Source organism: Polypterus senegalus, chromosome 12, assembly GCF_016835505.1.
Source record: "Polypterus senegalus isolate Bchr_013 chromosome 12, ASM1683550v1, whole genome shotgun sequence".
Classification (NCBI taxonomy): domain Eukaryota; kingdom Metazoa; phylum Chordata; class Cladistia; order Polypteriformes; family Polypteridae; genus Polypterus; species Polypterus senegalus.
Window position 1 is genome coordinate 67,377,769 of NC_053165.1, and position 21,802 is coordinate 67,399,570.

At 39.9% G+C, this 21,802-nt stretch overlaps 1 protein-coding gene across 2 annotated transcripts in view; it reads right to left on the reverse strand.

Annotated features, from left to right (window-relative positions):
- Positions 1 to 21,802, reverse strand: part of adgrd1 (adhesion G protein-coupled receptor D1) — a 161,368-nt gene that overhangs the window by 48,014 nt on the left and 91,552 nt on the right. For both annotated transcript variants that reach the window (XM_039772048.1, XM_039772047.1), the window contains 2 exons: positions 16,041 to 16,194; positions 1,835 to 1,901 (listed from right to left, as the gene is read on the reverse strand). In XM_039772048.1, coding sequence (XP_039627982.1) covers positions 1,835 to 1,901; positions 16,041 to 16,194 — 221 coding nt within the window. The remainder of the gene's footprint in view (positions 1 to 1,834; positions 1,902 to 16,040; positions 16,195 to 21,802) is intronic.

Genomic DNA, 21,802 nt, shown 5'->3' on the forward strand with positions numbered 1-21,802 from the left:
TCATGGATGATCCAAGCAAGTACCATACCCAGCACCAAAACAGTGTTATCCCCCTGTAATTGCTGCAACCAGATGATCACACTTCCCTTTCCAGATAATGATGACAAGTCCTGTTTTTCAGTCAGCTGGGATTACAGCCATCTCCCAAATGGAAACAAATATTGTCTGCTATACCAGGAAGATAGGCTTACCACCAGCCAGGAGAAGTACACCCTGGGTACCACAGATCCTTGCAGCCTTTCCTACCCTCAGTGTGTTCTTTACCTGTGCAATCTCAGTGAAATTGGGTGGTTCACAGCCAATTGGAGGATCAGCCTCAAGAACCGTGGAGTCAGAGATGTCCAACATCCTACCCGGAGGATCAGCTTTAAACAGCTGCTCAATATAGTCAGGCCAGCGGGTCACTACTGCAGTGTCACCCATAAGGATCATTGCATCACCCACCCTTACTGTGACTCTCCGAGGAACAAATTTGGATGTGTGTATCTATAGCTATAGTAAATTTTGCAGTTGTTGCTAATGGTACATGATCACTGGAATGCAATTAGCATAATTGTTACCAAACTAGATGTTCACTGTCGACTCTTATTAGTAATGTTGTGCTAATGTATCCAGTTTTTACCTATCAGTCCTGTCATTGTGCCTAAATTTCAAGGTATGCTCGTAGAATTGAATGAATACAAAAAAAAACAACTTTTGCACCACACTTTCTGGCTCTTTGCATTAAATAATTCATCATGCTTCCTTGCATGCACTTTAATTAAAAGATACAAAGGCTGCAACCTTTATGTCAAGCTTAATAATAAAAATACTCATTGCACCCAGAGCCACTACTTGCTTATGTATTTAGTAGTAAATCGACTCAAATGTCTAAAAGCAGGGTAGGGATTATGGGACCTGAGAAGGCCTTTCTACAACTGGATTCTTTGATTGTAATAGAAACAGCAGTCTACAGGACAAAGTGTACTTGTGATTATGTGATGATCTAGTTATAGTCATAGGGTATGTGTAGAGTGGCAGGCCTTACAAATCCATTGTTTTCAAGCTAAAATTTTCATATTGTGTTACATAATGTCATTTTCATAAATAGTTGAAGTTTAAAAGAGCTTTGAAACAAAATATACATTTTGTTTAAAATAAGAAAAAATGAACCGCAGTGTTTATATTTGATGTTACACCTACTTTATTCTTCCTTCACTGGTTTTAATATATCAAACGTTTAATTCAAAGCAGAGGGGATTTGGATTATACTTAAAACTTGTTTTACTCAACTCAATTATCTGTCTCTTTTCTGATTTTGAGTAACTCAAAATATTTCATTAATTTAATGTGTAAATCAAAGCCAATTGGCCCGTGCAGGATACATTGTTACTCTGTCCCTTGCTCTAGCATTAATAAAACTTTGGTTTGTGTATTTGACTCGTGTTTCTGATCAGAAGGGCTGCACATTTCTTTTTCACTATGAAGTAATTGTTATAACTTAAAAAGAAAGAACAAATCTTTTGTTTTTAACTGTTGTTTACAGTCATCTTCATAATAGTACACTTAAATAATGCAGAACTATATCCAAATTGTTAAATTAAACAATTGTAAACAGTGTATATATATGAGATAATTAATATAACAAGTGTATATATATTGAATTTAATGTAGACTTGTTTTTTTTTTTTTTACTGTGTATCTTGATGCCTTGTAAACATTAGTGAAATGACAATTAGCCATTTGCATTTCCTCAGGTTGCATGGTCTTTGGCATAGCGTCTTTGCAATATTATAACTTAAAAGTTGTTTCCTCAAAAAAAAGTATTAGAAACTTCAAATCTGTTCCAACTTACTTGCCAACATCTCCGTAACTGTGTAAAGATGAAGTAATTGAAACAATACAAATCACTAGTGGTGCTCCTAAGAAAAGAATACAAAAGAAAAAAAAGTAAATATAGGATTAACTAGCCATTTTAAAAGTATTAATCTTCTTTTTATAAGAAAATGATTAAATAATATACAGTAGAAATACAATTTTTAATAAAAGAGTTTGTATTCCTAATTAGATCAGTTTAGCTCGGCACATGGCCCTAAGCGTGTCACTTAAGGCACTTGTGCTAAAACTGTAAAAAATATTTGCAAAGAAGTGCAGTATACCTTTGTACTTGTTAAATGCTGATAAGTGCTCATTAGAGAAAATGACCTCCTGCCTTTTCTATAGTGATGCACAATAAATGAATGATAAAATAAGGAAAAGTGACAGTGTGGTAGCACAAATATTTTTGCTCAGTTCCCACTTTTGCCTTCAGAGCTGCCAGAAGGTGCTAAAAATATTCCTCAGGGATTTTGGTCCATATTGACATGATAGCATCATGATTTGTTGGCTGCACATCCATAATGCGAATCTCCCGTTCCACTACAACCCAAAAGTGCTCTTTTGTATTGAGACCTGGGGCCTCATGTATATATGGTGCGTACGCACAGAAATGTTGCGTAAGAACGTTTCCACATTCAAATCGCGATGTATAAAACCTACACTTGGCGTAAAGTCACGCACATTACCACGGTACCTCATACCTTGTCATACGCAAGTTCTCCGCTCGGTTTTGCAGACTGGTGGCACCCAACGTCAACGCAGTGCTACTGTTCCTGTGTGGTTATCCTTTCTTTTCCTGACGCAGCTTTATAAATACACTGAAGTTAATCGCATATTGTTTATTAGTGTAATGCATCTAATTGTAATTAACCTGTAGCAATATAATGGTCCAGGGAATAGCCATAGTATTCAAAATACCATAACTGCTTTAGCATTGTTACTCTCACTGCACCTTCTTCTTCTTCTTTTTCTTCTTTCAGCTGCTCCCATTAAGGGTTGCCACAGCGGATCATCTTTTTCCATATTACTCACTGCACCACTCGGAGTATTTATATCACTGTATCTGAGTGTGAATCACAGCAGCAGCTGATCGGAAAGAGAATTATCGGTATACAGCATCAAGCACACGATGCCTCAGCCACGGCAAATCGTTTCAAAGCCTTTCCTGTATGGACCTCCCGGTTCAGACAGAGTGTCATCCCAAGAACTATAAACACACTCAATCAATTGCTCCTTGTAGAACTGTTTGTACTGATAAGTATTATTACCCCACTGTAAACTTGCACTACAGTTATAATATCGCACAACCTGCACCACTTTATAAAGCGTGTATTTACATATGATGACGATATCATTTTTAAGAGGAAATGCAGCAAAATATGTTGATTATATTATACAGATACAACTTTAACTCCATTTAAATAATCTGTATTGTTAATTAAACATGTGAGGACACGGTGCCCCAGCACTAGCTAGTTCACAGATTGTTCCTGCTTTGCGCTGTGTATTTGCTGAGGATGGCGCAACACTGGAAGGATAGATGGATAAATATAATTAAACACGTACTATGAAGATATTTCAATATTCCTTAAAAGTTTTGAAGAATCTTCGTTGTAAGCTTACAGATGGCTTAACGTCAATTACAGAGCTGATTGTTTGGCGATTGGGTATTTGGAGAAAGAAAAGTAAGGACAGGAATTGGAGGATAATATGTTTGAAAGAGACAGTACTGCTACAATAATTTCATCGAAGGTCTCACACAATCACGCACTGTGTTCCCCTATTTAATAACATGCTTTAACTCCTATCATCATGAAAAAGATATCTTGTATACATCTCAATATTTTAATTATTCAAAGAGCTGTAATATCACGAATGTAGAGGATTCTGTGTTCTGTCGGAGAAAGAGAAAGAACGGAAGCACGTAGTGATTCACACACATAGAGCACATTGAAGATCAAATACAAAACAAAGCATTTAACGTGCTACTTTAGTTACGATGGGATTTGAGAAACTAGTAAATTAAACGATTTTAAGATGAAGTTTATGTTCTACTTTAATGACAAAATAAAGTACGTGATTAAAGTGGATATTTCGAGATTGAAGTTAACATTTTGTGCTTTTTTCCTACTCTGTGCCTTTTTTTCTCAATGTACCCTAATAAGCTTCCATATGACACTCAGACGGTGGGCTATGACTCGCCTTTTTATGGCGACTTTGATATGTGACAACTCCTTTTTTATGTCGGGCACTGTGCGACTTTGTGAACTTGAGCTTGTTTCTCCAACACACTATGTCACTCGATCAGCTTACTTTTGTTGATTATACCACTGTATAAACCAACAGATAGTACATTTTTCTTTGCCTCCACTTGGTATTCGCTGAAATTCTTATATTTTCCCTCTTGCTTTTGCCATTGCCTTTTCACAGAACACTGAGCTTAACTTCTATTTATACTGATTTGCATATTCAAAGAGGCGTAATTCTGGGAGGAGACCGGGCGAGACAGAAGGCGCGTGCACGTGCGTTAGTTTTCATGCTGATCGGGATTTATGGAGCGGAAGAACGTGGAAGTTGGAGTACGCACAGATTCCTGCATCTGGAATTTTCTGTGCGTAAGCACATTTCGGCTTTTGTGCTTACGTCATGTTATAGTGCGAATTCTACGCACTGCATTATGCATGAGGCCCCTGATGACTGTGGAGGCCATTTGAGTAAAGTGAACTCATTTTCATGTTCCACAAACCAGTTTGAGATGATCTGAACTGTGTCAAGGCACATTATCCTGTTAGAAGTACACTTCAATGATAAAGGGATGGACATAGTCAACGACAATACTCAGATAGGCTGAGGCATTTAAACAATACTCACTTGTTTATAAGGGGCCCAAATTATGCCAAGTAAATACCCCGCCACACCATTACACCACCACTACCAGCCTGTACCAGTGATACAAGGCAGGATGGATCCATGCTTTCATGTTGTTGACCATACCAGCCAAATGTTGCAGCAGAAATCAAGGCTCATCAGACCAGACAATGTGTTTCCAGTTTCTTTTTTTTTTTTTTTTTTTTTTTATTTATTAATTTTATTATAATCAATACATAGTAATCAAGTTTTTACAAAAAAAAAAGAATTATGCTAAGAACAGATCGATCCCCACCCTTGAGAGAGAGAGCAAGCCAAATGGTGTAAAATTTAAGGCTTGTAAAAAATACCTAAATCAACAAATTCTCTGTGCTTTATAAACTCATTTCAAAATATTACTGATTAGATCCTGCCATGTTTTGAAAAAAGTCTGCACAGATCCTCTAACTGAGTATTTGATTTTTCCAATTTCAAATAGTATAACACATCGGTTTCCCACTGACTTAAAAGAGGAGAGTTTGGGTTCTTCCAGTTTATCAGAATAAGTCTGCGTGCCAACAGTGTAGTGAATGCAATCACAATTTGTTTGTCTTTCTCCACTTTAAGACCCTCTGGAAGAACCCCAAACACAGCTGTTAATGGGTTAGGAGGGATTGTGAGTCCAAGACTGTCTGAGAGGTAATTAAAATTTTTGTCCAGAATAATGTTAATTTGGTGCAGGCCCAGAACATGTGACCCAGTGAGGCTGGGGCTTGGTTGCAACGTTAGCAGGTTGGATCATGCCCTGGAAACATTTTGGAGAGTTTTAGTCGAGACAGATGTGCTCGATATATAATTTTGAGTTGTATAATTGTATGCTTTGCATATGGAGCTTGAGTGAATTCTCTGCATTGCTACTTTCCACTCCTTTTCTGATATATTAATTGAGAGGTCATTTTCCCAGTGTCCTCTTGGATCTTTGAAAGGAAGGGATTGTAAAAGGATTTTATATATTGTAGAGATGGAGTCTAACTCCTTGAAATTGAGCAATAATTTTTCCAGCGTGGATGAGGGTGCAAGATGAGGAAAATCTGGAAGGTTCTGTTTAACAAAGTTCCTGATTTGAAGATAGTGAAAGAAATTTGTAGCTGGAATGTTAAATTTGGAATGTAATTGTTCATAGGATGCAAAGACGTTGTCTATATAAAGATCTCTAAGCAAGTTAATTCCAAATTTTTCCAGATATTAAAACTGCATATGTTTGTGAGGGTTGAAAGAGGTGGTTCTTTTGCAGGGTGCCACAGAAAGAAGCTTCTCCGTCTTAAAATGCTTTCTACATTGGTTCCAGATTCTAAGTGAGTGGAGCACAATTGGGTTATTAGTGTATTGCCGATAACGTGTGTTTATTGGAGCACAGAGCAGGAATACAAAGAAGTACTGCAGGATTTTACTTCTATTGCGGTCCATGCCTGTGTATGTTCTTCTATTTGTGTCCAGGTTCTTATCGCCTGTATATTTGCCCCAGTAATAAAACTGGAAGTTAGGTAGAGCCATGCCACCTTCTGCCTTTTGTCTTTGTAGGGTCGCTCTTTTGATGCGTGGATGTTTAGAATTCCAAATAAATGAGGTTATTGTTGAATCTAATTGCTTAAAGAACGATTTATTAATGTATATTGGTATGTTTTGAAATAAAAAAAGGAGCTTAGGAAGAATATTCATCTTAACAGTGTTAATTCTTCCAGCTAGTGTGAGATGAAGGGTTGACCATCTATGCAAGTCTTGTTTAATTTTTTCCATGCAGACATAAATTTTGTTGATATAGAGCTTTATGTTTACTTGTGATGTTTACCCCGAGGTATTTAAACTGTTCTGCAATGATAAAAGGAAGGGTGTCTAATCTAATATTATATGCTTGCGAATTCACCGGAAAGAGTACACTTTTATTCAGATTAATTCTGAGACCAGAGAGCTTTTGAAATTCTGTGAGTGCTGCTAAGACTGCAGGCACAGAATTTTCTGGGTCCGATATATACAGTACCATGTCATCTGCATATAATGAGATTTTCTGTTCCAGTCCTTCTCTGCTAATCCCCTTTATCTGATCAGTATTTCGACAATGTATTGCCAGTGGTTCAATGGCAATTGCAAACAGCAGTGGTGACAAAGGGCATCCTTGTCTTGTGCCACGTTCTAGTTTAAAGTAGTCTGAGCAAATGTTATTGATGCAAACTGAAGCTTCTGGGTTAGTATACAGTAATTTAATCCATGCACAAATGTTCGGGCCAAACCCAAACTTCTCCAAAATAGTAAAAGGTATTTCCATTCAATCATGTCGAATGCTTTTTCTGCATCCAATGATAATAATATTTCTGGGGTGTTTGATTTAGTTGGTGAGTATATTACATTAAACAGGCGTCGAAGATTTGAAGATAAGTGTCGGCCCCTAATAAATCCAGTTTGGTCTTGTGATATTACCGAGGGGAGCACTTTCTCCATCCTTCTAGCTATGATTTTAGAGAGTATTTTAACGTCGTTATTCAGAAGTGAAATTGGTCTGTATGATGCACATTGTAATAAGTCCTTATTTTGTTTTGGAAAGACAGTGATTAGTGCTTGGCGAAAGGTTTGTGGAAGAGATTGGTTATCTCTGGCTTCTGTAAATGTTGCTAATAGGAGGGGAGCTAGCTGAGCGGAGAATTTCTTGTAAAACTCTGCAGGGTAGCCGTCAGGGCCTGCTGCTTTTCCACCTTGGAGTGACTTTATAGCATCCAGTAATTCTGATAATGACAGAGGTTTATCGAGTTCCTCCACACTAAAAGCGTCAATTTGTGGTATCTGTAATTTATCCAGAAATGCATTAGATTGTATATTGTCTTCTTTAAACTCAGTAGTATATAGGGATTTATAGTAGTCTCTAAGTGTTTCCAGTTTCTAGTGTCTAATTTTGGTGACCCCGTGCAAACTGTAGTCTCAGTTGCCTGTTTTTAGCTGACAGGAGTGGCACACGGTGTGGTGTCCTGCTGCTGTAGCCCATCTGCTTCAAGGTTTGACGTGTTGTACATTCAGAGATGCTTATCTGGATACCTTGGGTTATAATGAGTCATTATTTGAGTTATTGTTGCCTATCAGCTCGAACCAGTCTGACAATTCTCCTTTGACCTCTGGCATCAACAAGGCATTTTCACCCAGACAAGTGCCCCTCACTGGATATTTTCCCTTTTTTGACCCATTCACTGTAAACCCTAGACATGGTTGTATGTGAAAATCCCAGGAGATCTGCAGTTTCTGAAATATTCAGTCTAGCCTGTCTAGTATCATCAACCATGCCATGTTCAAAATCACTTAAATCACCTTTCGTCCCCATTCTGATACTCTGTTTTAATTTTAGCAGGTAGTCTTGACAGTGTCTACTTGCCAAAATGCATTGAACTGCTGCCATGTGATTGGCTGATTAGATATTGACGTTAACATGCAGTTGTACCTAATAAAGTGGCCAGTGAGCATATCAGCAGGCAGCTGATGTTCATTATAACAATGCCTATGCCTACAGGAGACAACCAGTCCATTATGGAGCATGCACAAGGGACAGCTGGTACATTTTGTTAGGGAAAAGCATGGTTAGGTACTCCCTCTAAATAACTAATAAATAACTGTAATCTAGTTCACAAATTTCTTGACATTTGCTCTTTAAAACCAAATTGTTACTAATTCTATAAAAATTCCCTATATTCATCATGTCTGTTTTTTGTGTTTATGTACACATGTATATTTTATGGAACAGAACTAAGTTAAATAACTTCCACAACATTGAAATGGCACCATTGTGGTTTACGGTCCAATGCCATAACAAATACATCACCATGTCTGCCTACAGGAAAACATTTTAAATTAGTTATTACCTCTCTTGACTTTAGCTCCTGGACTACCAGACTAAAATAACAAATACTTCTCTCAATGCTCCAGTCTGTCAAAGGTATGACCTTCACTTTGTAAATATAATAACACACTAAAATAAATCAGCAGTCTCATAATCTCTTCCCATTAAATATTAATGCTTTGTACAGGGGGTTTGTGCTTTTTTTGTGTGTGTCTGGCTATACTTCATGGTTAAACCAATAGTTTTGTTTTGTTTTTCATCTTCCTTTTTTTAGAGATTTATCGATTACAATTGCCCACCTTCTGTTTCTGGCTAATGAGTTGGCCAGACAGAAGTGCAATATCTTTAATCCTCCATCTGTTTTGCCTCTTTCCAGCTAAAAATCAAAGTAATGAATATTTCTTTTCTTTTTAATTACTGAATCGGATATTTTAATGTATGTGGCCCTTGTGTAATTGTCAGTTCTTCTGTAATTGTGTGTACATTTGGGCATAGGAAAACAGTAGGAAGCATTCCTCCATTGGGGGCAGCACAAAGCTTTATTCTTTAACACAGATATTATATGCATTTTTAGTTGTTTTTATATATTAATTTAGTTTTTATCTCCCAGTGATTTGTGTGAGATGAGTCACTACTGATAAACACATTCACATTAGGCCATTTGAAATACACCAGTCAGCATGCTGAATTCTGAAGGAAACCCAAGTAAACACTGAGAGGATATGCAAGCTCTTTAGTATTAGCACCCCAGCAAAGAATCATATACAGTACATATCAATAAATATAAGCTCTTATCTTTCAAATTTGTGTAAAAAATTAAACTGAACAACTAATGGAAGTGTGTAATTAAATTAAAATTTTGTGCATGCTCAAATTAGTAAGAATAAATTAAAAACTAATTTAAAAAATCAAAATAAATAAATCCATCCATCTTCCAACCCATTGAATCCAAATACAGGGTCACGGGGGTCTGCTGGAGCCAATCCCAGCCAACATAGGGCGCAAGGCAGGGACCAATCCTGGGCAGGGTGCCAACCCACCGCAGGACACACACACCCACACACCAGGGACAGTTTAGAATCACCAATCCACCTAACCTGCATGTCTTTGGACTGTGGGAGGAAACCCATGCAGACACGGGGAGAACATGCAAACTCCACACAGGGTGGACCCGGGAAGCAAACCCAGGTCTCCTAACTGCAAGGCAGCAGCACTACCACTGTGCCACCGTGCTGTCCCTAAACTAAATAAATGTATTGAAAAAATAAAAATACGAATTTTAAAAATTTCTCTTTCACAAAATGATGGAGTACGGTTAAATGATGACACGTGATGCATTGTTTACATGTTACACTACTACTACTAGGTATTTGGTGTTTTTAAGCCTGCTAAAATGAGTCCTTTTTAATAGCTGTTCTAGAAATATAAAACATTTTTATTTTTTTCAGTTTGGTAGTTAAAGCACAAAAATTGTAGGTTTGCTAAGTAAAAGTAAATCAAGTTTAAAGTACTGTTTTTAACTAAAGAGTGATGTTACAATCCACTGCTTATCTGTAAATGTTGCTATATTTATTTAGAATACTTTGCTAATACTCCTCCTTGAACCATCACCTTATCGTGGTGGAGGGGTTTGCGTGTCCCAATGATCCTAGGAGCTATGTTGTCCGGGGCTTTATGCCTGGTAGAACCACCCAAGGCAAACTGGTCCTAGGTGAGGGATGAGACAAAGAGCGTTCAATAAACCTCCAATGAAAATAAAACTGGACAACGCTTTTCCCTTGCCGGACGCTGGTCACCGGGCCCCCTCTGGAGCCAGGCCTGGAGGTGGGGCTCGATGGCGGCGCCTGGTGGCGGGCCTGCACCCATGGGGCTCGGCCGGGCACAGCCCGAAGAGGTAACGTGGGTCCTCCTCCCCATGGGCTCACCACCTATGGGAGGGGCCAAGGAGGTTGGGTGCAATGTGAGTTGGGTGGTGGCCGGCGGGACCTTGGCGGTCTGATCCTCGGCTACAGAAACTGGCTCTTGGGGCGTGGAATGTCACCTCTCTGAAGGGAAGGAGCCTGAGCTAGTGCGAGGTCAGAGGTTCGGCTAGATATAGTCGGACTCACCTCGGCGCACAGCTTGGACTCTGGAACCAATCTCCTTGAGAGGGGCTGGACTCTCTACCACTCTGGAGTTGCCCCCGGTGAGAGGCGCCGAGCAGGTGTGGGCATACTTATTGCCCCCACTGGAGCCTGTGCATTGGGGTTTACCCCGTGGGCGAGAGGGTGGCCTCCCTCCGCCGGGTGGGGAAGGGTCCTGACTGTTGTTTGTGCGTATGCGCCAACAGCAGTTTGGAGTATCCACCCTTTTGGAGTCTCTGGAGGGTTGCTAGAGGGCATACCTTCTGGGGATTCCCTCGTTTTGCTGGGAGACTTCAATGCTCACGTGGGCAATGACAGTGAGACCTGGAAGGGCGTGATTGGGAGGAATGGCCCCGATCTGAACCCGGGGTGTTTTGTTATTGGACTTCTGTGCTCGTCACGGATTGTCCATAACGAACACCATGTTCAAGCATAAGGGTGTTCATATGTGCACTTGGCACCAGGACACCCTAGGCCTCAGGTCGATGATCGACTTTGTGGTCGGTGTGCCGGACTTGCGGCCATATGTCTTGGACACTCGGGTGAAGAGAGGGGCGGAGCTGTCAACTGATCACCACCTGGTGGTGAGTTGGCTTCGATGGTGGGGAAGATGCGGTCAGACCTGGTAGGCCCAAGCGTGTTGTGAGGGTCTGCTGGGAACGGCTGGCAGAGTCCCCTGTCAGAAGTAGCTTCAACTCCCACCTCCGGCAGAACTTCAACCCGTCCCGAGGGAGGTGGGGACATTGAGTCGAATGGGCCATGTTCCGTGCCTCTATTGTTGAGGCGGCTGACCGGAGCTGTGGCCGCAAGGTGGTGGTGCCTGTCGTGGCGGCAATCCCGAACCCGTTGGTGGACACCGGTGAGGGATGCCGTCAAGCTGAAGAAGGAGTCCTATAGGACTTTTTGTCCTGTGGGTCTCTGGAGGCAGCTGATAGGTACCGGCAGGCCAAGCGGAGCGCTGCTTCGTTGTTGCTGAGGCAAAACTTCGGGCATGGGAGGAGTTTGGAGAGGCCATGGAGAGCGACTTTGGACGGCTTCGAGGAGATTCTGGTCCACCGTCCGGCGTCTCAGGAGGGAAGCAGTGCAGTGTCAACACCGTATATGGTGGGGATGGTGCGCTGCTGACCTCACTTCGGGCGTTAGGGTCGGTGGGAGGAGTACTTGAAGACCTCCTCAATCCCACTAACATGCCTTCCAATGAGGAAGCAGAGCCTGGGGACTCTGAGGTGGGCTCTCCCATCTCTGGGACTGAAGTCACCGAGGTGGTCAAAAACTCCTTGGTGGCAGGGCCCGGGGTGGATGAGATCGCCGAGTTCCTTAAGGCTCTGGATGTTGTAGGACTGTCTTGGTTGACACGTCTCTGCAACATCGCATGGACATCGGGACAGTGCCTCTGGATTGGCAGACCGGGGTGGTGGTCCCCCTCTTTAAAAAGGGGGACCGGAGGGTGTGTTCCAACTATAGAGGGATCACACTCCTCAGCCTCCCTGGAAAAGTCTATTCGGGGTTCTGGAGAGGAGGGTCCGTCGGATAGTCAACCTCGGATTCAGGAGGAACAGTGTGGTTTTAGTCCTGGTCGCGAACAGTGGACCAGCTCTTCACCCTTAGCAGAGTCCTGGAGGGTGCATGGGAGTTTGCCCGACCGGTCTACATGTGTTTTGTGGACTTGGAAAAGGCATTCGACCGTGTCCCTCGGGAATCCTGTGGGGGTGCTCGGGAGTATGGGGTACGGACCCCTGATAAGAGCTGTTCGGTCTCTGTACAACCGTGTCAGAGCTTGGTCCGCATTGCCGCAGTAAGTCGAGCCCGTTTCCAGTGAGAGTTGGACTCCGCCAGGGCTGCCCTTTGTCACCGATTCTGTTCATAACTTTTATGGACAGAATTTCTAGGCGCAGCCAGGGTGTTGAAGGGGTCGGTTTGGTGGACTCAGGATTGGGTCACTGCTTTTGCAGATGATGTTGTCCTGTTTGCTTCATCAGGCCGTGATCTTCAGCTCTCTGGATCGGTTCGCAGCTGAGTGTGAAGCGGCTGGGATGAGAATCAGCACCTCCAAATCCGAGAGCATGGTCCTCAGCCGGAAAAGGGTGGAGTGCCCTCTCAGGGTTGGGGGAGAGATCCTGCCCCAAGTGGAGGAGTTCAAGTATCTCGGGGTCTTGTTCACGAGTGAGGGAAGAATGGAGCGTGAGATCGACAGGCGGATCGGTGCGGCATCCGCAGTGATGCGGGCTCTGCATCGGTCTGTCGTGGTGAAAAAGGAGCTGAGCCGTAAGGCAAAGCTCTCAATTTACCAGTCGATCTACCTTCCTACCCTCACCTATGGTCATGAGCTATGGGTAGTGACCGAAAGAACAGATCGCGAATACAAGCGGCTGAAATGAGTTTCCTCCGCAGGGTGTCTGGGCTTTCCCTTAAAGATAGGGTGAGAAGCTCAGTCATCCGGGAGGGGCTCAGAGTAGAGCCGCTGCTCCTCCGCATCGAGAGGAGTCAGATGAGGTGGCTCGGGCATCTGATCAGGATGCCTCCTGGACGCCTCCCTGGTGAGGTGTTCCGGGCACGTCCAACCGGGAGGAGGCCCCGGGAAGACCCAGGACACGCTGGAGGGACTATGTCTCCGGCTGGCCTGGGAACGCCTTTGGGATTCTCCCGAAGAGCTGGAAGAAGTGGCCGGGAGAGGGAAGTCTGGGCCTCTCTGCTTAAGCTGCTGCCCCGCGACCCGACCTCGGATAAGCGGAAGAGAATGGATGGATGGATGAACTTTGCTAATAAGTGACACTTTTTTTCTTTCATACCACACCCATGGTTTGTGAAAAGAAAGGTTTTGTGCAGTATTTCATGGGAACCCCATAAGACTTCTATTTCTACATCAGCAACTTAGGCATGTATACACTGCGCTCCTGTCCTTTACTTTTCTGTCCTACACTATACCATCTGTAGTGCCCGCTCTCAGCATATCAGCCATAGTTTTTATTTTTTGTGAGTTTCCTTCTCACTTATTTTGCAGTGCACTGCTAAAGACAATTATGAAATATGAGTATAGGATAAAAGTGCATTAAACATGCAGGCTATAAAGTTTTCTCCCTAGCTGCATTTATGTGTTTTTTGTATGTAAATATATGCTGTATATGGGTCCGCATAAAACATCACTAGAAATCTGTGAAAGATTACTCTTACTGACCACTGAATTAAAAACATTATCTCTGTAGTGTATGGATGGGTAGTACTGTAAAATTACAAGCTTTTTGCAGTGCAATGGTTTTCTAATTTAGAATTGTTTGCTACACGGTATTTAGTTGTGCAGTGGCCAGAGTGTTTTATTATTATTATTATTATTATTATTATTATTATTATTATTATTATTATTAATTACAGTCATTTACTGGTATAGGTGGTATACCAGGGGAGGTATTGGGAACACCTAACAGCATATTTCAAGACTAAAGTCAAAAATCCCACATGAACACTCCAAGAGCCAGCATACTATTTTGTAATTTGAGTATTTGTTCTTTTCCTTGTTTTCTTTCCTTCAGTAGCCTACATTCTCTGACCATTTTGTCAAGAGACTGTATTTAAAAATAGCATTTCCTTATGTATCTGTGCTTTTGCTAAGTAAATGTCACAAATGCCAAGCAAGGAATAGTTGTGTGGAATATTTGCATGTGCTTAGTGATGAAGAGATGCCTTGAATATTGAAAATGCATCCACTTATTTGATGAATAGCAGTACTGCTTTGATGCTTCTACAAATTCCTTATGGATAAGATGTGTGTAATGCTTGAAGCGTACATTAAATGTTGATTTAATAATGGTTCTTTGCAATTTGTTTGCAGCAAAACACTAAATTAACACTTCACACTTAATGGTGTGTGTCTTATTAATCTCTCTCAGAAAGCATATAAAGAAAACGCTTTGGGGTCAAAGCATAAGTGGAGGCTGGCAAATATTTTATTGGACATTATATTCACAAACTTACATTGACATTCTGGGGCTGGACAATCAAATCTGTAATAAGGAGTTAAGAATGGTTGGTGGTAGAAATAAAGGTAACGCTTTAGTTTATGTGTTCACTACAAGAAGTCAAGCAGTTATCAATCTAAAATGGTATCATAGTATAAGCATTTCTACCATGTTATTACACTGACTGTAAAAAGGTCAGTCCAAAAAAATTACAGAATGAGAATCAGGAGAGTCAAAGGGCAAAGCAATGTCAAAACCAAAAGTCATAAAGAATGAAATGCCAGAACCAAAAATCGAAATCAAGACTCAGAGTTTAATTTTTACAATCAAAATTCAAAGAAAGAACATTCATCAAAGACTGTAGCTCAAAGTGCTTACGAGATGTCAAAAAATTAAATACAAGAAAAGAAAAACAAGTTAAATTAACTCAGAATAAAAAAAAAATCAATACAAGCTTAAAATACATAGATAATATAATTAGTAAAAAAAGCAGTGCTTCTGTATATATTAGCATTTTCTAAGTCTTTAAAGGTAAGTGTGATAAAGGTGAACTTTATAACAGCGTGTCAATGATGTCACAAGTACCACAATCTGTGAGCATCATGGGAAATCCCCATGGAAAACGACAACACAAAATCCACAAAATAGTTGTGTCTGAACAACAAAATGGTGTCAGAAAAGAAAGTAATGATATACTTCTAAACCAAAGCTCTAAACAAAATATTAATTCTTTGTTTTCATTATAATAATAATACATTTTATTTGTATTGCACTTTATATTTTAGTAATCTCAAAGTGCCTCAGAGTCAAAAATAAGAGTCTATAAAGTCATTATAGAGTCATTGACCCTTCTAGCTTAAGAGAAACACAAAGAAAAATTAAAAAGAAGCTCAAATTATAACAAGGATAAAACGATGAAAAAAGACAATTTCATATTTCGTTTTTTTTTTAATTTTAAGTGTAATTTTTTTTTATGTTATCATTTATAAAATGTTAATAGACTGTTAGTAACTGCTTTATAATGGATGCATAATCTGATGCCTGACCAAAGTAAATATTGATGTGACTGTGTACCATTTTAATATTTGAAATGTGCTTAAGGCTGAATCACTGTCAGTACTTTTGAAGGAAATGTGGACTTTTAACTATTTAAGGTGCATATTTTATGAACTGGCAGTGAGCTGGATTGACACTTTTTGTGACACACATTTTACTTGAAGCTTGTGTTTAGGATGGCCCTGCTCTGAAACAGTCAAATAAGGATGTAAGTATCCTCATTCATTAGTTTTCTGTTTCTCTGCTTCCAATATTGTAAAAAAAAATGACATGGAACACAACACAGAGGAAAAGGAGAAGGTGTACTCCATTTGTGGTGTGACTCACCCCAGCCTACTCCATAGTAATATATGTGCTTGCTTTCCTCCGATCCAAAGACTTTGATCACCATACTGTAGAGGTGAAGGCCTTCCACCAGCATCCATGCAAAGGCACTCAGGAAAAAAAAGTGAAGGAGCACTGCCATTATTTTGCAGGGAAGCTAAGGATAAAAATAAAAATAATAATTGTGCTTTTTTAGCCTTATAGACACTTATTCAAAACTATCTTGCCACTGAAATTCATACAATAAGAAGCAGATATTGTCTGATAGAAATCTGTTTTGTCTAATCCTCAAAATCCACTTATTTGTTAATGAATTACTCCTACTTTGTAAAGTGTAGCAAATTAGAGGCACTTCAAACCAGAAGCAGAGTGTTATCTTTGATTCTGCAGTAGATTTAGGAGTTATTGTGGCTCAGAAAACTAAAACAATGAAAGACTTTCATTTTAGATCAGGCATAAAGTGGTCTGTTCATGTCTGGATAAGAATATCTGGTTTTATGTGTGCTGAATATATGAAGACCATAATGTTAAAAAGACAATCTGTGTTCTTCATTTAATAAATTAAATGGGGCATTGAGACCCAAGTAAGACTACTATTAGCAAGGTGTCGGCATTATACACAACTGAGCCAGCAGCACAGTAGAAATTAATGAGGATTATGCAAGGACACTGTGACATCAGCTTTTAAATAAACCACCATGATTCAGCCTTGACAAATTCAATTCAGAACAGGTTGCTATGAGATGTGATTTTTGTGCAATCTTATTACATAATGGCAATTTAACTAGTATGGCAAGCGGCTGGGGGCAGTACTTAGCCGGGATGCCCAGGAGGACCGAAGGGGGGATTATGCCTCCTCTGGACCATGAGGGGGAGACCGTTCTGGTGGCTATGGGGATCACGGGAAAGAAGCATGGAAGTTCAACCCTATGGGGGCCCGTGGTCACCGCCAGGGGGTGCCCAGATGCCTGGAGAGCCCTGGCTCTCAGCACTTCTGCCACACCCAGAAGTGCTGGGAGGTCAAAGACCAGTGCTCAGCCGGTACTTCCGCCACACCAGGGAGTGCCGGCAGAAGTTCATCAGGAGGCACCTGGAGCACGTCAGGGTGGATATAAAAGGGGCTGTCTCCCTCAATTCGATAGCTGGACTCGGGTGGAAGAAGGACGAAGCCTGGAGGAGAGGAGTGGAGGCGGTCAGAAGAGAGGCATTGTGTAAGGCTTGGGCTAAGGGTTATTGGTACGGGAGTACTGGGAAGTGTGCACTGTAAATAATAATGAATAAATGTGTGTTTGGGTGCAACCCAGCGGTGTCCGCCTGTCTGTGACCGGGCCAGCTTCCACAGTAGTTATATATTTCCTATATAATATCCCGCAGTCATGCATTTCAGAATGCTTGAAAAAGTATATCTAGACAATTTAACATTATTATACTAGCCAGAAGCAAATTTTTTGACCATGGAAGAATCCAAGCAAACCCACATGTAAAATTCACAAAGACAATCCTAACCATATTTCATACCTACAGTACATGTCAATATACTGTCCCATAAGAGATAGTTTAGATTATCACTCAGATCAACAGATTTTTGTAACTCTAAAGAGTAAAGATGGGGAACAGTGTGAATTCTTATCTAATACACATCTTCAGAGTCCATTTAGTTTGAATGTGCAAAAGACAACAAATTTGCTGTCTGCTTACTCCTGTGATTATTACCAAAAATTCTGGAGGGACTTATTTTAGGCTTCAAGAGATACACAGAAAGCCAAATTGTAGCCATTGTCTAATAAGCAACAGTGGAAATTTTCAGGTGTTTCAGATTACATATGGGATGAGATGGTGGTATTGTAATTAGAAGTGCTTCTCAGAGTGTTTGGGAACCAGTGTTTAATTCCAGGGTGGAGTCACTTTTGATGTGAAGCGTGCATGTCTGCCCATGGTGGCTGTTCTCCACAGGTTAATTGTTCTCATTAACCTTGCCCTATAAGATACTACTATTCTGTGTTTTTGTGTGTGTGTGTGTGTGTGTGTGTGTGCCCTCCAGGTGTTTACCGGAAATTGTTTATTTCACAATATTTTAGTAAAAATACATATGGTTGGGGTGTTGTGAACATGCAGCTTGATGACTTCATGTGTACATTATGCATATTGAGTAACGTGAGATTTTTTTTTATAGACACTTTGATATTCCAGAGAGCCTGTCATTGGTGTGCCTATGTTATGAATCCCCTGGCAAGGATGAAGTATTCAGAGAAATACAGAATAAGAAAAAAGACCAGAAGTTTTAAGGAGTAATAGTAACTGGCAGAATTGTAGTCAAAACATAGACAGTGTTCAGAAAACCAAATGAAGCAGTAAAAACAGATCATCCGAGCCAAAACACAAACCAAAGTGGAACTTTAGAGAATGTAGCAAAAATGCCTAAAGTCTTCTCACAATTACCTTTTAGCTTCTACCAGTCTATTGAATAAAAGCAAAAAGGAAAGGGATCCAATACCTAGATATCATGTCCTGTGCACCTTCAGTGTACTGTAAATTGGTAGGACAGAACCTTACAATATGTCTCATGGCTGACAACTGACAAATTAAACATAATCAACAAGACCACAGCCGTATAATAATTGTCACTAAATAGTGGCGACCATACAAAAAAAAAAATAGAGCAAAATGGTGTTGCCAGAATATTTGTAAAATATATATAATCACACAAACAAATAAAATAGTGGAAAAATGAAACAGATTATATTCTAGGATGTCAAAACGCAGATTCATTATAGCCTGCACTCATTCTTACTGTGGTGACCTCAGAGATGTTACTGCTGCAGTACAGTAAAATATAGTCAATAACTGTCTTGCCAGACTCTTGAACCTTCATGGCTCACCAGTGAGATGATCAAGTACTTCTTCTGTATACATTTTGTCTAATTTTCAGTTTTCTTGGAGACTGAATGTCAATGGCCTCTCACCTCGTTTGCACCCTGGTGCTCTCAGATGATTTACTGTCTAGGGCACCATTTTTACTGCCTTGGCCCTGGCTTCCCACACTGGTTTGTAGACTGCCAGTGAAGTTTATCCATTGCACTTGATGTCATCTCTTGGGCCATTTTCTTCATTTTGTTTCCCAAGGGTTTTCCTTTCTTCTAGAAACATTTTATCAATCTGGCAGCCACTTACAGCAGAAGAGGGGTTTGGAGATAGAATTTTTGTTCTTTTACTTAGTCCGATCATTTCATGTTAGTTGATTTTTCAATTTCATTTTATTTTCATTTATCCCTTTAAAAAACTTTTTACACTAATCTGCATAACCAGACAAATAGAAGCCTTATATCCTATATTAAAGTGTATTTTTATAATAAAACTAGGGGGTTTTGCCCCCTGCTTGCTTCGCTCGCCAACACCCCCGGCCTGCGCTACGCGCCAGCCACTTCACGTCTCTGCTGCTCGCATATGTGGTTTTCAGTTTCACCAAAGGACAAATCTTTTAATCTAGCGGATACGCCTCTTCATTGTCTCTGACTTAAAGTTTAAATCCAAACAATATATTCAATCCCTTTTTCCTGTTACGTTATTTCACCGAGTAATGATTTTCATTTGTTTGCGCTAATGCGATCTTTACCATTATTTTTTTGAGACTTTAAAATTTTTGTACTTTTATTATCTCTAATCTGCTCTGCAACATTTTTGAATTCTTTATGACGTTCTCCTTTGTCATCTACTCTTTGAGTTTTATTTCTGTGTGTGGTTAAATCTCGTTGCACAAAGTCTCGTCTCACGAAACATGAAAGTATCTCTGAAAAAGTCATGTCTCATCCCAGGCTAAAAAGTTTTGTCTTGTCCCAGAATTTTTTTATTATAATAGAGAGACTATAGACCCCATGTTGCCTGTTCATTTTTTATTAACAAAATTAAATTCTGTAGGCTTATTGTTCAGTGATCATAAAACACTAACATAAATACATTTTTTTAAAGTACATACTTTAACTAATATTTATCTGTAATACATATGACATAAAAGAAAATAAAATGTTTCTCATAATTAGATGCTGTCATATTTTTTCTGTATGTACCTATCTGAAACAAAGCTTAATTAAAAAAAGTAGTTTTCGCCATTTCTCTAACCAAAAAAAACGGCTTTTATCGCCATTTGTCTAATTGAACAGGACGACTTCTCACATTACTTTTTTTCAGTTTATTACTCCACTTTCTTTAACGTAAATGCTGATATTCCTATTGCCTCTCGCTCAATGACAAAACTTAACTTCTATTCGCTGCTCTTTGTTTAAAGTGAAGGAAGTTTGCTGCAAAAGAAAAATAAAGTTGTGCACTGGTTCAATCTCCATAATAGCTAGAGTAAAGGAGCACTGCAACTAAATTAACAAAAAGCTTAGAAAAGCATGGGCTGAAAATATTGTTTTTGTGATCCGCCTTTTTAACGACCACTGACTGAATCTTTTTTTTAGTAAAATCTGCCAATTTAGATTGGTGGCCAGTCGAATGTCCTGCTTTTAACCTGTGACTATGGAGTAGAGCTGACAACTACAGTTTAGTTAAGAGCAACAAGCATTTTAAATGTGGAATTGAAGTTGGAGTAGAGTGTACCAAGCGAACAGCAAAAGGTGCTATGGTTTGATAGACTGACAAATACTGTATACTGCAATACAGAATTGTCAAAAAGGACTAACAGGCCTCAAAATCAACAAACACCAGACCAATACGTTACTAGGTCTGCCTCAGAAACAGGTTTCACTCAAGGAGGCCTAGTTCCAAACTTGAAAGGTGGGCACAAGCCATATAATGGAAATTAGGCTTTAAAAGTACGAAAACCCCAAAAATTCACTCTAAGTCAGAGGATGACTGTAAACCTCTGGCTTAAAGGACAAAGGCATATGAATGTTCCTTTAAAATGTAATGGTTTATTAAAGATTTATCACAAAAAACAACCAAGCCGGTTCAAAACAGAGCAAAATATAAAAACAAAACCTACTGTAAACAAGTTCTTAAAACCAGAAAACAGTGTCTTGCTTTAAAAAAAAATGTTATTTCTTTTGTGTTGTGTGCTAGGTAGTAGTTTTTATTATGGAGGATCCATTTTGTGAGGTTTTGAGGTAATTTTTATTTATTTGGACAAAGTTTAATAATTAATTTGGCATTACCCTCTTTTGTTTATGCAACACAAAGTTGCATGTCACATTACCTCGAGGGGCGAGTCAGTGACGGATACAGATGTTTCTCTGTAAATCTGGCAGCATCATCGCTTGTTGGAAAAACTCTGTCAAACACTTTTATCGAGTAGTTCATTTATGAAGTATGCTTACCACTAGGTTTTCCGTGTTCAGTGTCCTTCTGTTCCTGACTTCTCTTTTGATTTGCCTTTATGTTTTGTTTGCTGATTATTTATGAGCTTTTCGGTTCTGACCTTATGCTTGTCACTAATTATGAGTCTGCCTGACATGACATCTCCTAGTCTCCTTTCTCCTCACAATAATTTCTGAAGACACTGTCTCTATGCAAAGAATCCAGTAAATGAAGTACTCCAACAAAACCAAGTCAGGAATTATAATGCCAAAGCTGCTGATCCATCTTTAGCTTTGGTGTCACTATTACTGGGGCCAGTACCCAGCTGCCTAATATGGTGGCCCTGTCTCTTTAGGTTTCACATACAGGAGGCATGGCAGATAACAAAAAACATCAAGGACAGTATATAGGTAACATAAAACCTAAATAAATATCATAATATTGTATAAATATAATACAAACCAAAAACAGTA